Source organism: Mobula hypostoma, chromosome 3, assembly GCF_963921235.1.
Source record: "Mobula hypostoma chromosome 3, sMobHyp1.1, whole genome shotgun sequence".
NCBI classification, from domain to species: Eukaryota; Metazoa; Chordata; class Chondrichthyes; order Myliobatiformes; family Myliobatidae; genus Mobula; species Mobula hypostoma.
In genome coordinates, this window is record NC_086099.1 from 32,088,789 (window position 1) to 32,103,388 (window position 14,600).

The window sequence follows — 14,600 nt, forward strand, 5'->3', positions numbered from 1 at the left end:
CACATTAAATGCCATCTGCCAAGTTTCTGCCCACTCACCCAGCCTATCCAAGTCACCTTGAATTCTCCTAACATCCTCAACACATGTCACACTGCCACCCAGCTTAGTCTCATCAGCAAACTTGCTGATGTTATTCACAATGCCTTCCTCTAAATCATTGACGTAAATTGTAAACAGCTGTGGTCCCAATACCGAGCCCTGTGGCACCCCACTAGTCACCACCTGCCATTCCGAGAAACATCCATTCACTGCTACCCTTTGCTTTCTATCTGCCAACCAGTTTTCTATCCATGTCAATATCCTCCCACCAATGCCATGAGCTCTGATTTTACCCACCAATCTCCTATGTGGTATCTTATCAAATGACTTCTGAAAGTCAAGCTACACCACATCCACTGGATCTCCGGCGTCTATCTTCCTGGTTACATCCTCAAAAAACTCCAATAGATTAGTCAAGCATGATTTGCCCTTGGTAAATCCATGCTGGCTCGGTCCAATCCTATCACTGCTATCAAGATATGCCGCTATTTCATCTTTAATAATGGACTCTAGCATTTTCCTCACTACTGATGTTAGGCTAACAGGGCGATAGTTCTCTGTTTTCTCCCTCCCTCCTTTCTTAAAAAGTGGGATAACATTAGCCATTCGCCAATCCTCAGGAACTGATCCTGAATCTAAGGAACATTGGAAAATGATCACCAATGCATCCACAATTTCCAGAGCTACCTCCTTTAGTACCCTAGGATGCAGACCATCTGGACCTGGGGATTTGTTAGCCTTCAGTCCAATCAGTCTACTCATCACCGTTTCCTTCCTAATGTCAATCTGTTTCAGTTCCTCTGTTATCCTATGTCCTTGGCCCATCCATACATCTGGGAGATTGCTTGTGTCTTCCCTAGTGAAGACAGATCCAAAGTACTTAATAAATTCATCTGCCATTTCTCTGTTTCCCATAACAATTTCTCCCAATTCATTCTTCAAGGGCCCATCATTGTTCTTAACTATCTTCCTTCTCTTCACATACCTAAAAAAACTTTTGCTATCCTCTTTTATATTCCCAGCTAGCTTGCGTTCATACCTCACTTTTTCTCCCTGTTATAGCCTTTTTAGTTAAGTTCTGTTGCTCCTTAAAAATTTCCCAATCATTGTCTTCCCACTCACCTTAGCTCTGTTATACTTCTTTTTTAATGCTATGCTATCTCTGACTTCCTTTGTCAACCACTGTGGCCACTTTCCCCCCTTTGAATCCTTCCTTCTCGAGGGGATGAAGTGATTTTGCACCTTGTGCATTATTCCCAAGAATACCTGCCATTGCTGTTCCACTGTCTTTTCCGCTAGGATATGACAAGGTGGGACAGTGAAACCTGATTGGTTGAGGACTAACCAATCAGAAGGGAGCTGAGTGTCTATACCACCAGACTAGGCGTGCCTAGGCATTATCCCTGATGAAGATGGCAGAGTTTGTCATCAAAACCTCAGTTAAAATTAACACCTGGACCTGGTTGGAACCCTGGGAACAGTTTATGTGTCATATACACCAGGAAAGCTCCTTTTACATTTTACTATTTTGGAAGAAGAAAAAAATAAAGCAGCTTACTGGCTTACCTATTGTTGGATCATGGCAGTCAGGGAAACGGTGGCTGATGAACTGCATTGTCATTGCTGTAACAGGACAAAGGAACAATTTTAGTACTTCTTGATATATTTTAATAAAATTGTGTCCTTTGAAATGAAAATATTGCATTTGGCTCTACTGGTAGTAATAAGGTAACAAATAAAAAGAGAACAATAGTCTAGAGAAGTTTTTTCTCACAGTTTATAAAATAAACTTTCAGCAGAGTTCTGAAAGAAGTGCTAAAGAGACTGTAGAGGCCTTTGCAATGATTTTTCAAGAATCACTAGAATCTGGAATGGTTCTGGAGTACTGGAAAATTGCAAACATCACCCCACTGTTTTAGAAGGAAGGGAGGAAGAAGAAAGGAAATTATAGGCCAGTTAACCCGACGTCAGTGGTTGAGAAGATGTTGAAATCTATTATTAAGGATGAGGTTTGGGGGTACTTGGAGACAAATGATAAAGTCAGCTAATGTCAGCATGGCTTCCCTAGCAGAAAATCTGCTGAAATTCTTCGAGAAATAACAAGCAAGACAGATCAAGGAGAGTCTGTGGATGTTGTATTCTTGGAATTTCAGAAGGTCTTTGACAAGATGTCACACATGAGGCTGCTTAAGGGGCCAAAGAGAAATACAGACATGGATAGATGATTGGCTGACTGGCAGGAGGCATAGAGTGGGGCCTTTACTGGTTGGCTGCTGCTGACTTGTGGTGTCCCACTGGAGGTGGTATTGGGATCATTTATTTTCAAGGTATATGTCAATGATTTAGATGATGGAATTAATAGATCTTTGATCAAGTTTTTGGACGCTGCAATAGATGGAGAGACAGGTATTGTTGCAGAAACAGGGAATCTGCAGAAGGACTTAGACAGATTGGAAGAATGGGCAAAAAATTGGCAAATGGAATATAATGTAGGGAAGTGTATGGTCATATATTTCAGTAGAAGGAATAAAGGCATAGCCTTTTTTCTAGACTGGGTAAAAATTTAAAAATCAGAGGTGCAAAGGGACTTAGGAGTTCTTATGCAGGGTTCCCTAAAGATTAACATGCATGTTGAGTCAGTGGTAAGGAAGGCAAATGCAATGTTAGCATTCATTTCAGGAGGACTAGAATACAAGACAAAGAATGTAATGCTGAAGATTTATAAAGCAATGGTTAGACCATATTAGCAATATTGTGAGTAAGTTTGGGCTCCATATCTAAGAAAAGATGTGCTGGAATTGGAGAGGGTCCAGAGGAGATCACAAGAATAACTTCAGGAATGAAAGGGTTAACATTTCAAAGGTTCAAAGGTTCAATTTAATGTCAGAGAAATATATACAATATATATCCTGAAATGCTTTTTCTTCGCAAAACATCCACAAAAACAGAGAAGTGCTCCAAAGAATGAATGACAGTTAAACATGAGAACCCAAAAGTACCCCCCCCAACTCCACCCTCCCGCACATCAGTGGCAGCGAGCAACAATTCCCCCCCCACCAGCAAAACAAAAGGTGCACCCACTACCGAGCACAAGCGTGAGCTAAGCGATAGCAAAGACACAGACCTTGCAGTTACCCCAAAGACTATCGCAATTCATTTGGCATTTGCCAACCTACAGGTTCTCTCCCTCCCTGGCAAGGGAGAGGGTGGTGTCCCCCATTTTCACAGCAAGCAGGAGATGTAACAACAACACGCTGGTTTACGATGTTAAAAGTCCGTTTTGTCGCTTTTTATGAGCTCTGTGCCCAAAGGTTGCAAAGATCTCAGGTCTTTGGGTCGACAGCATTTGAAGAGCATTTGATGACTCTGTATCTGTATTACTCACTGGAGTATAGAAGAATGAGGGGGGATATCATTGAAACTTATCAAATATTGAAAGGCCTAAGATAGAGTGAATATGGAGTGGATGTTTCCTATAGTAGGGACATCTAGGACCAGAGAGCACAGCCTCAGTATAGAGGGATCTACACTTTAAACATAGATGAGGAGGAATTTCTTTATCCACAGGGTAGTGAATCTATGGATTTCATTACCATAAATACCTGTGGAAGACAAGTCCTTTGGTACATTTAAAGCAGAGATTGATAGGTTCATACTCAGGGTGTCAAAGGTTACAGGGAGAAAGCAGGAGATGTGGTTGAGAGGGATAACAAATCAGCCATAATGGAATGGCAAAGCAGACTTGATGGGCCAAACAGCCAAGTTCTGCTCTTTGCCTATGGTCTTATGGTTACATAGAAAGGTGCAGAAGAGAAGAATTTCCTTCACCAAGGAAAATTGTCGGGTTATCTGGGTTTACATTTAATACACAAGGCAGTTGAAGTTATATTTCATATGACATGAGAACTCAGCATTCCTTGTTCTTTGCCTTTTGATTAAATGTTCATATGTATTACCTATCAAACAATAGATGAGGTGGAACTAATATAGATCATATTGAATAGATTTTCACAGGATTTTAAATTTATATGGTTGATGTTGTGTGCACAATTCATGTATCTCATCAACCTATTTCATCTAAATAACACTCAAAATTTAAAAAGCAGCAATTCACCTGTTTTTGAAGTAGTCACACTCCATTTTTCCTGATCTTTATCAACAATGCTGTGCGGAAAATGATTGGTATGTATTGTTTAAGATAATTTGAAATTGAGTAATATTTAACAAGCTTATTTCTCGGCACTGGAGCTATGGAACTGAATCCCAGCAGGAAACAGATGCTCAGAATTTCTGAGCAGATGTCTGGAAATTTTTAAGAAAAATTTGAATAAAATGCAGCTTGGAGTCCCAGGGTAAAGGATCGAGACCAAACAAAACATGTCATGGCTCCCATTTTTATCAGAATGGTTAAAATGGCTGCTTAATTATGTTATAATTTAAAATGTTAGTCAGATCACTTTGTTTGGGGATTTTGAATTCATAGAATAACTCCAATAATCTGCTGTCCAAGATCAGAATTCTCCCCTACCAAAAAAATTGGTACACCAGGTCATGTTTACTGCACTCCATTTGCACTCACTCTGATTTCCTCATTCCTCTCTCACTTACAAGCATCCCAGTTCCTAAATTTCCTTTTACGTATCCAGGCCTTGGTCCCACACTCTCTTTAAACTTGTCCACTTCACTGGTAAATTTATTATGATACCATGTAACATGAAAAAAATCAATTGGAAATATATAGTGATAACAAACAACATCCAAAAGTCCAGAAAATCCAGCACCATCAAAGTCCCAAGTCTGCTAGATTGCCATACTTTGTTATTATGGGACATTTAAACCATTGTAACATGAAACATGATCTGCCAGAATACTACCAAATGATTAGCTACCCCGCATGTGGGAACAGAACTTTGGACCACTTCGATACCAACACTGAAGGGGCATTCTGCCATTTTTCCTGGATGCCCCTTGGCAACTCTGACCATGCTGTGATCATGCTTGTTCCCAGCTATAAAATATCTGGACCAACCAAGACCATCAGATAGTGAAGGACCCCTGAAGCTATTGGAAGGCTGAGAGATTACTTAGGCTTCACGGATTAGAAAGCCATAGAAGGCTGGTGTAGCCGTATAGATGAATACGCTGACACTGTAACAATGTACAGATCTTTCTGTGAAGATGTGTGTCTTCCTAAAAATATCATTGTCGGGTATAATAATGACCAGTCGTGGCTCACCAAGGAGTTGAGGACTCTCAGCTCTGCAAAGTATCATGCCTACAGGGCTGGAAACAGAGAGGAATATAGCCCTGCAAAACAGCAGTTTAATAACGTTCTGAAAGTGGTGAAAGCTACCTGCAAGGATCAACTGGAGACAGACTTCAGCAACAATAGCTGGACAGTCTGTAATTCCCTACACAGTCTTTCCAACTTCAAAAAGAAGTGCTCCCAAGTCTCCTCCTCCCCTACCATGGCCAATCAGCTCAATCAGTTTTATGAGCCCATAAGATACTGTGTAGGAGCAGAATTAGGCCATTTGGCTCATTTGGTCTGCTCCACCATTTTATCATGGCTGATCCAATTTTTCTCTCAGCCCCAGTCTCCTGCGTTCTCCCTGTATTCCTTCATGCCCTGACCAATCAAGAAACTATCAAACTCTGCCTTAAATATACATAAAGATTTGGCCTCCACAGCAGCCAGTGGTAAAGAATTCCATAGAATCACCACTCTCTGAAGAAATTCATCCTCATCTCCATTCTAAAAGGATGCCCCTTTATTCTGAGGCTGTGTCCTCTGGTCTTAAACTCTCCCACCATAGGAAGTATCCTCTCCATATCCACTCTATCAAGGCCTTTGACTATTCAATAGGTTTCAATGAGTTTGCTCCTCATTCTGTTGAATTCCAGTAAATACAGGCACAAAACCATCAATACTCTTCATATTACAAGCCATTCAATCCTGGAATCATTTTTGTGAACCTCCTTTGAACCTTCTCCAGTTTCAGCACATCCTTTCAGGGATATTCAATATTAAGGACGGATAGACATGAAAGAAAAGGAGGTGGGGTGACGTTGCTGGTTAGAGAGGAGATTAACACAATAGAAAGGAAGGACATAAGCCAGGAGGATGTGGAATCGATATGGGTAGAGCTGCATAACACTAAGGGGCAGAAGACGCTGGTGGGAGTTGTGTACAGGCCACCTAACAGTAGTAGTGAGGTTGGGGATGGTATTAAATAGGAAATTAGAAATGTGTGCAATAAAGGAACAACAGTTATAATGGGTGACTTCAATCTACATGTAGACTGGGTGAACCAAATTGGTAAGGGTGCTGAGGAAGAGGATTTCTTGGAATGTATGCGGGATGGTTTTTTGAACCAACATGTCGAGGAACCAACTAGAGAGCAGGCTATTCTAGACTGGGTATTGAGCAACGAAGAAGGGTTAATTAGTAATCTTGACGCGAGAGGTCCCTTGGTTAAGAGTGACCATAATATGGTGGAATTCTTCAATAAGATGGAGAGTGACATAGTTAATTCAGAAACAAAGGTTCTGAACTTAAAGAAGGGTAACTTTGAAGGTATGAGACGTGAATTAGCTAAGATAGACTGGCAAATGATACTTAAAGGGTTGTCGGTGGATATGCAATGGCAAGCATTTAAAGATCGCATGGATGAACTACAACAATTGTTCATCCCAGTTTGGCAAAAGAATAAATCAAGTAAGGTAGTGCACCCGTGGCTGACAAGGGAAATTAGGGATAGTATCAACTCCAAAGAAGAAGCTACAAATTAGCCAGAAAAAGTGGCTCACCTGAGGACTGGGAGAAATTCAGAGTTCAGCAGAGGAGGACAAAGAGCTTAATTAGGAAGGGGAAAAAAGATTATGAGAAAAAACTGGCAGGGGACATAAAAACATTGTAAAAGCTCTTATAGATACGTGAAAAGAAAAAGATTGGTTAAGACAAATGTAGGTCCCCTAAAGACAGAAATAGGTGAATTGATTATGGGGAGCAAGGACATGGCAGACCAATTGAATAATTACTTTGGTTCTGTCTTCACTAAGGAGGACATAAATAATCTTCCAGAAATAGTAGGGGACAGAGGGTCCAGTGAGATGGAGGAACTGAGGGAAATACATGTTAGTAGGGAAGTGGTGTTAGGTAAATTGAAGGGATTAAAGGCAGATAAATCCCCAGGGCCAGCTGGTCTGCATCCCAGAGTGCTTAAGGAAGTAGCCCAAGAAATAGTGGATGCATTAGTGATAATTTTTCAAAACTCTTTAGATTCTGGACTAGTTCCTGAGGATTGGAGGGTGGCTAATGTAACCCCACTTTTTAAAAAAGGAGGGAGAGAGACACCAGGGAATTATAGACCGGTTAGCCTAACATCGGTGGTGGGGAAACTGCTAGAGTCAGTTATCAAAGAGGTGATAACAGCACATTTGGAAAGCGGTGAAATCATTGGACAAAGTCAGCATGGATCTGTGAAAGGAAAATCATGTCTGACGAATCTCATAGAATTTTTTGAGGATGTAACTAGTAGACTGGATAGGGGAGAACCAGTGGATGTGGTATATTTGGATTTTCAAAAGGCTTTTGACAAGGTCCCACACAGGAGATTAGTGTGCAAACTTAAAGGACCCGGTATTGGGGGTAAGGTATTGATGTGGATAGAAAATTGGTTGGCAGACAGGAAGCAAAGAGTCAGAATAAACGGGACCTTTTCGGAATGGCAGGCAGTGACTAGTGGGGTACCGCAAGGCTCAGTGCTGGGACCCCAGTTGTTTACAATATATATTAATGACTTGGATGAGGGAATTAAATGCAGAATCTCCAAGTTTGCGGATGACACGAAGCTGGGTGGCAGTGTTAGCTATGAGGAGGATGCTAAGAGGATGCAGGGTGACTTGGATAGGTTAGGTGAGTGGGCAAATTCATGGCAGATGCAATTTAATGTGGATAAATGTGAAGTTATCCACTTTGGTGGCAAAAATAGGAAAACAGATTATTATCTGAATGGTGGCCGATTAGGAAAAGGGGAGGTGCAACGAGACCTGGGTGTCGTTATACACCAGTCATTGAAAGTGGGCATGCAGGTACAGCAGGCAGTGAAAAAGGCGAATGGTATGCTAGCATTCATAGCAAGAGGATTCAAGTACAGGAGCAGGGAGGTACTACTGCAGTTGTACAAGGCCTTGGTGAGACCACACCTGGAGTATTGTGTGCAGTTTTGGTCCCCTAATCTGAGGAAAGACATCCTTGCCATAGAGCGAGTACAAAGAAGGTTCACCAGATTGATTCCTGGGATGGCAGGACTTTCATATGATGAAAGACTGGATGAACTGGCTTATACTCATTGGAATTTAGAAGATTGAGGAGGGATCTGATTGAAACGTATAAAATCCTAAAGGGATTGGACAGGCTAGATGCAGGAAGATTGTTTCCAATGTTGGGGAAGTCCAGAACGAGGGGTCACAGTTTGAGGATAAAGGGGAAGCCTTTTAGGACCGAGATTAGGAAAAACTTCTTCACACAGAGAGTGGTGAATCTGTGGAATTCTCTGCCACAGGAAACAGTTGAGGCTAGTTCATTGGCTATATTTAAGAGGGAGTTAGATATGGCCCTTGTGGCTAAAGGGATCAGGGGGTATGGAGGGAAGGCTAGTACAGGGTTCTGAGTTGGATGATCAGCCATGATCATACTGAATGGCGGTGCAGGCTCGAAGGGTCGAATGGCCTACTCCTGCACCTATTTTCTATGTTTCTATGTTTCTAAGATAAGGGGCACAAAACTGCTCTCATACTCCAAGTGAGGCCTTACCGATGCTTTATAAAGTGCCAACATTACATCCTTGCTTTTGTGTTCCAGTCCTCTTGAAATGAATGCTAACATTGCATTTGCCTTCCACACCACAGCCTAAACCTGCATACTAACCTTTAGGAAGTCCTTTACAAGGACTCCCAAGTTCCTTTGCACCTCAGTATTTTGTATTTTCTATCCATTTATAATATTGTCATCCCTTTCATTTCTTCTACCAAAGTGCATGATCATACACTTCCCGACACTGTATATCATCTATTTCTTTGCCCATTCTCTTAATCTGTTTTAAGTCCTTCTGTAGCCTCTCTACTTCCTCAAAATTCCCTGGTCCTTCATCTATTTTCATATCATCTGCAAACTTTGCAACAAAGCCATCAATTGCAACATCAAATCATTTACAAATAATGTAACAGATCCCATGGGACACCAATGGTCACCGACAGCCAGCCAGAGAAGGCTACCTTTATTCCCACTCTTTGCCTCCTACCATTCCGCCACTACTTTATCCATGCTAGAATATTTCCTGTAAACCATGGGCTCATGGTGTGTTAAGGAGCCTCATGTGTGGTACCTTGTCAAAGGCCTTCTGAAAATCCAAGTACACAGCATACACCGATTCTCCTTTGTCTATCCTGTTTGTTATTTCTTCAACGAATTCTGACAGATTTGTCAGGCAAGATTTTCCCTTGAGGAAACCATGCTGACTATGGCCTATTTTATCATGTGACTCGAAGTACATTGAGACCGCATCCTTAAAGGTCAACTCCAACATCTTCCAAACCATTGAGGTCAGACTAACTGGCCTGTAGTTTCCATTCTTCTGCCTCTCTCCCTTCTTGAAGAGTGGAGTGACATTTGCAATTTTCCAGTCTTCCAGAACCATTCCAGAAGCTAGTGATTCTTGAAAGATGATTACTAATGCCTCCTGATCTCTTCAGCCACTTCTTTCAGAACCCTGGGGTCTACACCATCTGGTGCAGGTGACTTATCTACCTTCAGACCTTTCAGTTTCCCAACAGCCTTCTCTCTAGTTATGGTAACTTCACACATTTCATGACGCCTGACACCTGTAACTTCCACCATACAGTGAAGATTGAAGATTGTCATCCACAGTGAAGATTGATGCAAAATGCTTATTCAGTTTGTCTGCCATTTCATTGTCCCCCACTACTACCTCTCCAGCATCATTTTCCAGCGGTCCAATATCCACTCGCCTCTCTTTTACACTTTATACATCTGAAGAAACTTTTGGTATCCTCTTTAATATTGTTGGCTAGCTTGCTATCGTATTCCATCTTTACCTTCCTAATGAGCTTTTAGTTGCCTTCTGTTGATATTTAAAAGCTTCCCAGTCATCTAACTTCCCACTAATTTTTGCTCTATTATATGCCCTCTGTTGGACTTTTATGTTGGCTTTAGCTTTTCTTGTTAGCCACAGTTGTGTCATTTTCCTTTAGAACTCTTTGAGATGTATATATCTTGTGCCTTCTGAATTGCTTCCAGAAATTCCAACCATTGCTGCTCTGCTGTCATCCCTGCCAGTGTTCTTTTCGAATCAATTCTGACTAACTCCTCTCGCATACCTCTGTAATTCCCAATATTCCACTGTAATACTGGTACACCTTACTTCAGCTTCTCCTCAAATGTCAGGGTGAATTCGATCATATTTTGATCAGTTGTCCCTAAGGGTTCTTTTACCTTATGGTCTGTAATCAATTCTGGTTCGTTGCACTGCACCCAAGCCAGAATAGCTGATCCTCCAGTGGGCTCAACCACAAGCTGCTCTAAAAAGCCATCTCACAGGCACTCTAGAAATTCTTCTTACTGTAATCTAGCGCCAACTTGATTTACCCAATCTACCTGCATATTGAAGTTTCCCAAGACTATAATAACATTGCACTTTTGGCATGCATTTTCTATCACCCATTGTAATTTGTAGACCACATCCTTACTCCTGCTTGGGGAATTGTATTCAGTTCCCATCAGGGCCTTTATACTCTTCTTTAGCTCTATCCACAATGATTCAACACCTTCTGATCCCTATGTCACCTCTTTATAATGATTTGATTTCATGTTTTACCAACAGAACATCACCGGCCCCTCTGCCTTCTTGCCTATCCTTTCGATACAATGTGTATCCCTGGACATCAAGCTCCCAGCTATAATCTTTCAGCCATGATTCAGTGATGCCTACAACATCATACCTGCCAACCTGCAATTGTGCTGCAAGTTCATCTACCTACTTCCGGTTTGATAAGGACAATCATCATCTATCTCTTCTCACTTCCTCTGAACCTGATATGCTGAGTCCCTTACCCTCTCCCTTTCACAGCCACTCCAATGTCACCATTCCCCGCTTCACCCCAGTCGTATTCACCTTCTTTAGCCTTCTCCCACCTTGCCCCCTCCATCCCCCCCACCCTATACTTTCTCTGATTCAAGAAGATGTTTGCAAACTATTTGGAAAGCAGCAGGCCCTGATGGTGTGTCACCTGGTACTCTGTGTGGATCAGCTAGCATCTGTCTTCACTGAGATATTTACCATGTCCCTGCAAATTGCATCAATCATTCCAGTTCTCAAGAAAAACAAGATCACTGGACTTAATGATTATAGGCCAGTCACCCTGAATTCAGTAGTTAAGAAAACTTTTGAATGTCTAATGTTGGCCTGTCTTCAGTCCGTTACTGATCCTCTTCTTGACCCAACACATATTTGGTTATAGGGCAAATTGTTCAATTGAGGATGCAGTTAATTTGAGTCTTCATTACATTCTTCAACATTTGGACTCCTCCAACACCTATGTGGGGATCTTGTTTGTGAGTTTTAGCTCCACCTTCAACACTATTGTTCCAGAATTGCTCCACAGCGAGCTAACCCAGCTAGCTGTGCCCTACAGTGTCTGTCTATGGATTACAAACTTCCTGACAGGAAGGAAGAAGTGTGTAAGGCTGGGCTCCTACATGTCCGATCCAATGTCTAAAAGCACAGGCTCTCACCAGGGCTCTGTTTTATTCAACCCTCCTGTTCTCTCTTTATACAAATGAAGGTACCTCCACCGACAAATCCATTAAAATCAACTGTAGTTCCTCTCATCTCTAATAATAATGCGGCCTTCCATCTAAAAGTGGTAAATCATTTTGGAGGATGGTGTGCACATAACAACTTGAAGTTTAATGCGATCAAGACAATAGAAATGAGGACTGAATTCTGCTGACAAGCCCCTACATGTCCCCCCCCCCCCTTGGAAATTAATGGTTAGGCTGTGTCTGTGGTCAAGTCATTCAAATTCTGGAGACTACCATTACTAATACATTGAAGTGGGATGTTACGCTCATCACCAGAAAAGCCCAGCAGAGATTGTTCTTCCTCCGCCAGTTTACGAACTCAACATCTCAGGGTGTATCCTGTTGAATTTTTACTCAACCATCATTAAGAGTGTTGTGACCACCTTTATCACCGTTTGGTTTCCTGCCACCTCCTCCTTCTCCAAGTGCAGGTTGCAGCGAGTGGTACACTAACCAAAGAAGATCATTGGCTAAAGACCTGTTCATTACCAAAGTGAAAAATACAGCTGGAAATATTACTGCTAAGTCTACCCACCCTCGCAGTCATCTTTTCACCAAATTGCCATCAGGGAGACACTATAAGCCCATCACCACCAGAACTACACGCCATCTCTGAAGCTTCTTTCCTTTAGCTATCCAGCGTCTCAACCAAACTCACGCATAACTGTCCCTGTGCAACATCCATTAAATAGTTTTTCCTGCTCTCCTTGTTCTGTTGATAACTATTTAGATTATTCATACCTTTACATGTATTAAACTTTGATTATTGACGTTAGCAGTAATTGTTGATTGCTCATGCCTGTTCGTACAATTTGTCTTGCAAATTATTGGTTGCTACTGTGTTGTCTGTTATGGTATTGTCCTTCATTTTATCCTTGGCACTGAACCATAATCAGTTTCACGTACTGGCAATAAAGTGATTCTGATTCTGATTTTACTATATTATTTCTTCTACAATAGCAACATAATCTCAGCAACATAAATGCCATTCATACAATGAGAAAGATGTGCTCTTTTCTGTGTTCCCATACCACTGCTATTAATCAATAAGCCTAAAGTGCAGAAATGGTGTGGATTTGCTGTTGCTCAACTGAAGTATAAGGTACAGTTGATCTCAATCTGAAGGCAAAATCGATGCTGATGACCACCAAACCTCTTCAAACTCTTACCTCCTCAAACTCTTACCTCCTCTTTGCCTGTATACATTACGATTCTGTTTTCCCAGACCATATCTGGCTCATTTAAAGCATTGCATTCTGTGAGGAAAATGGTGTTGTCAAAAGGGAAGAAATTAGGAAAACTTCTATTTGTTAATGCTAGATGTACAATTCATAATATAATCACATTGGATTCGTCAGATTACATATTAATGTCCTCCCACTTTGAACCTTCAAGCAATTATCTAATGGGTTATTTCAAGCTGGATCACATCCAGGATTTGCCACCACCAGACCTGCCTGTCTGAAAGTACCTGGGCCAGATGTCCGGTGATTAGCAAGCTCAACACTTTGCACCTGGGAGGCATCCAGCAAGAAAGGCCAGGCCCAGCTGTTGGTACACATCTGGCAACATAATGTTAAACCCCATCCCACCATCGAGCAGCTTTTGACATGAAGTTAAGGCAGCATTTTGTGCAAGAGATATTTAAAATCGTTAAAATTGCTGCCAACAATTAAACAAATTACAAACAGCAAAATGTGAAAGATATAAAGAATCATGATACACATTAAACATAACAAATTAATTATAGACTTTGAAATAAATAAATTAAGCAAATGACTTTAGTTAACTTTCTCCCGTCTAATTAACAGAGCTAGAAATCTTCAAGCAAATTATCCCAGGAGTGGCAAATGCTAATGTTTCCTTTCAGAAATATGAGGCCCTACCAGATCCAGTCAACCCATGGTATTTATGTTCCAAATATGGTACATCAAGACTGTTCCAACTTAATATATTTTTCCCCATCATCAAATATGGTGTAGTTTTCCTAGATATACTGTGTAGCAAGTAGTATGATTTAGTAAGTTGACATGCATTCAGTGGCACTTCATTAGATGTCTCTTATACCTAATAATGTGGTCACTGAGAAGTCTTCTGCTGCTGTAGTCCATCCACTTCAAGGTTCAACATGTTGTACTTTCAGAGATGCTCTTCTGCACACCACTGTTGTAACCCACGGTTATGTCAGTTACTGTCACCTTCCTGTCAGCGTGAACCAGTCTGGCCATTCTCCTCTGGCCTCTCTACCAAGCAAAACATTTTAGCCCTCAGAAGTTCTGTTCACTGGATGTTTTTTTGTTTCTAACACCATTCTCTGTAAAAACTAGAGACTGTTGTGCATGAAAATACCAGGAGATCAGCAATTTCTGAGATACTCAAACCAAACCAACCAGCACCAACAATTATGGTCAAAGTCACTACGATCACATTTCTTTCCATTCTGATGTTTAGTCTGAACAGTAACTGAATCTCTTCATAAGAACATAAGGAATAGGAGCAGGAGAAGGCCATCTAGCCCAGTGAGCCTGCTCCACCATTCAATAAAATCATGGCTGATGTGGCCACGGCCTCATCTCCACCTACCTGCCTTTTCTCCATTATCCTTAATCCCCCTAGTACCAAACGATCCTTTGGGCCCTCTTTATACACCTGTCTTTATAAATATCCTGAATAGTAG

General features: G+C 41.3%; 1 protein-coding gene across 7 annotated transcripts in view; it reads right to left on the reverse strand.

The window, feature by feature from the left end:
• Nucleotides 1–14,600, reverse strand: part of LOC134343921 (GTP-binding protein Rit2-like) — a 402,328-nt gene that overhangs the window by 237,212 nt on the left and 150,516 nt on the right. For 6 of the 7 annotated variants that reach the window (XM_063042848.1, XM_063042850.1, XM_063042851.1 and 3 more), the window contains one exon: nucleotides 1,606–1,662. In XM_063042848.1, coding sequence (XP_062898918.1) covers nucleotides 1,606–1,662 — 57 coding nt within the window. Of the gene's footprint in view, nucleotides 1–1,605; nucleotides 1,663–13,108; nucleotides 13,180–14,600 lie in introns of all 7 variants that reach the window. The other variant, XM_063042853.1, reaches the window with a different exon arrangement.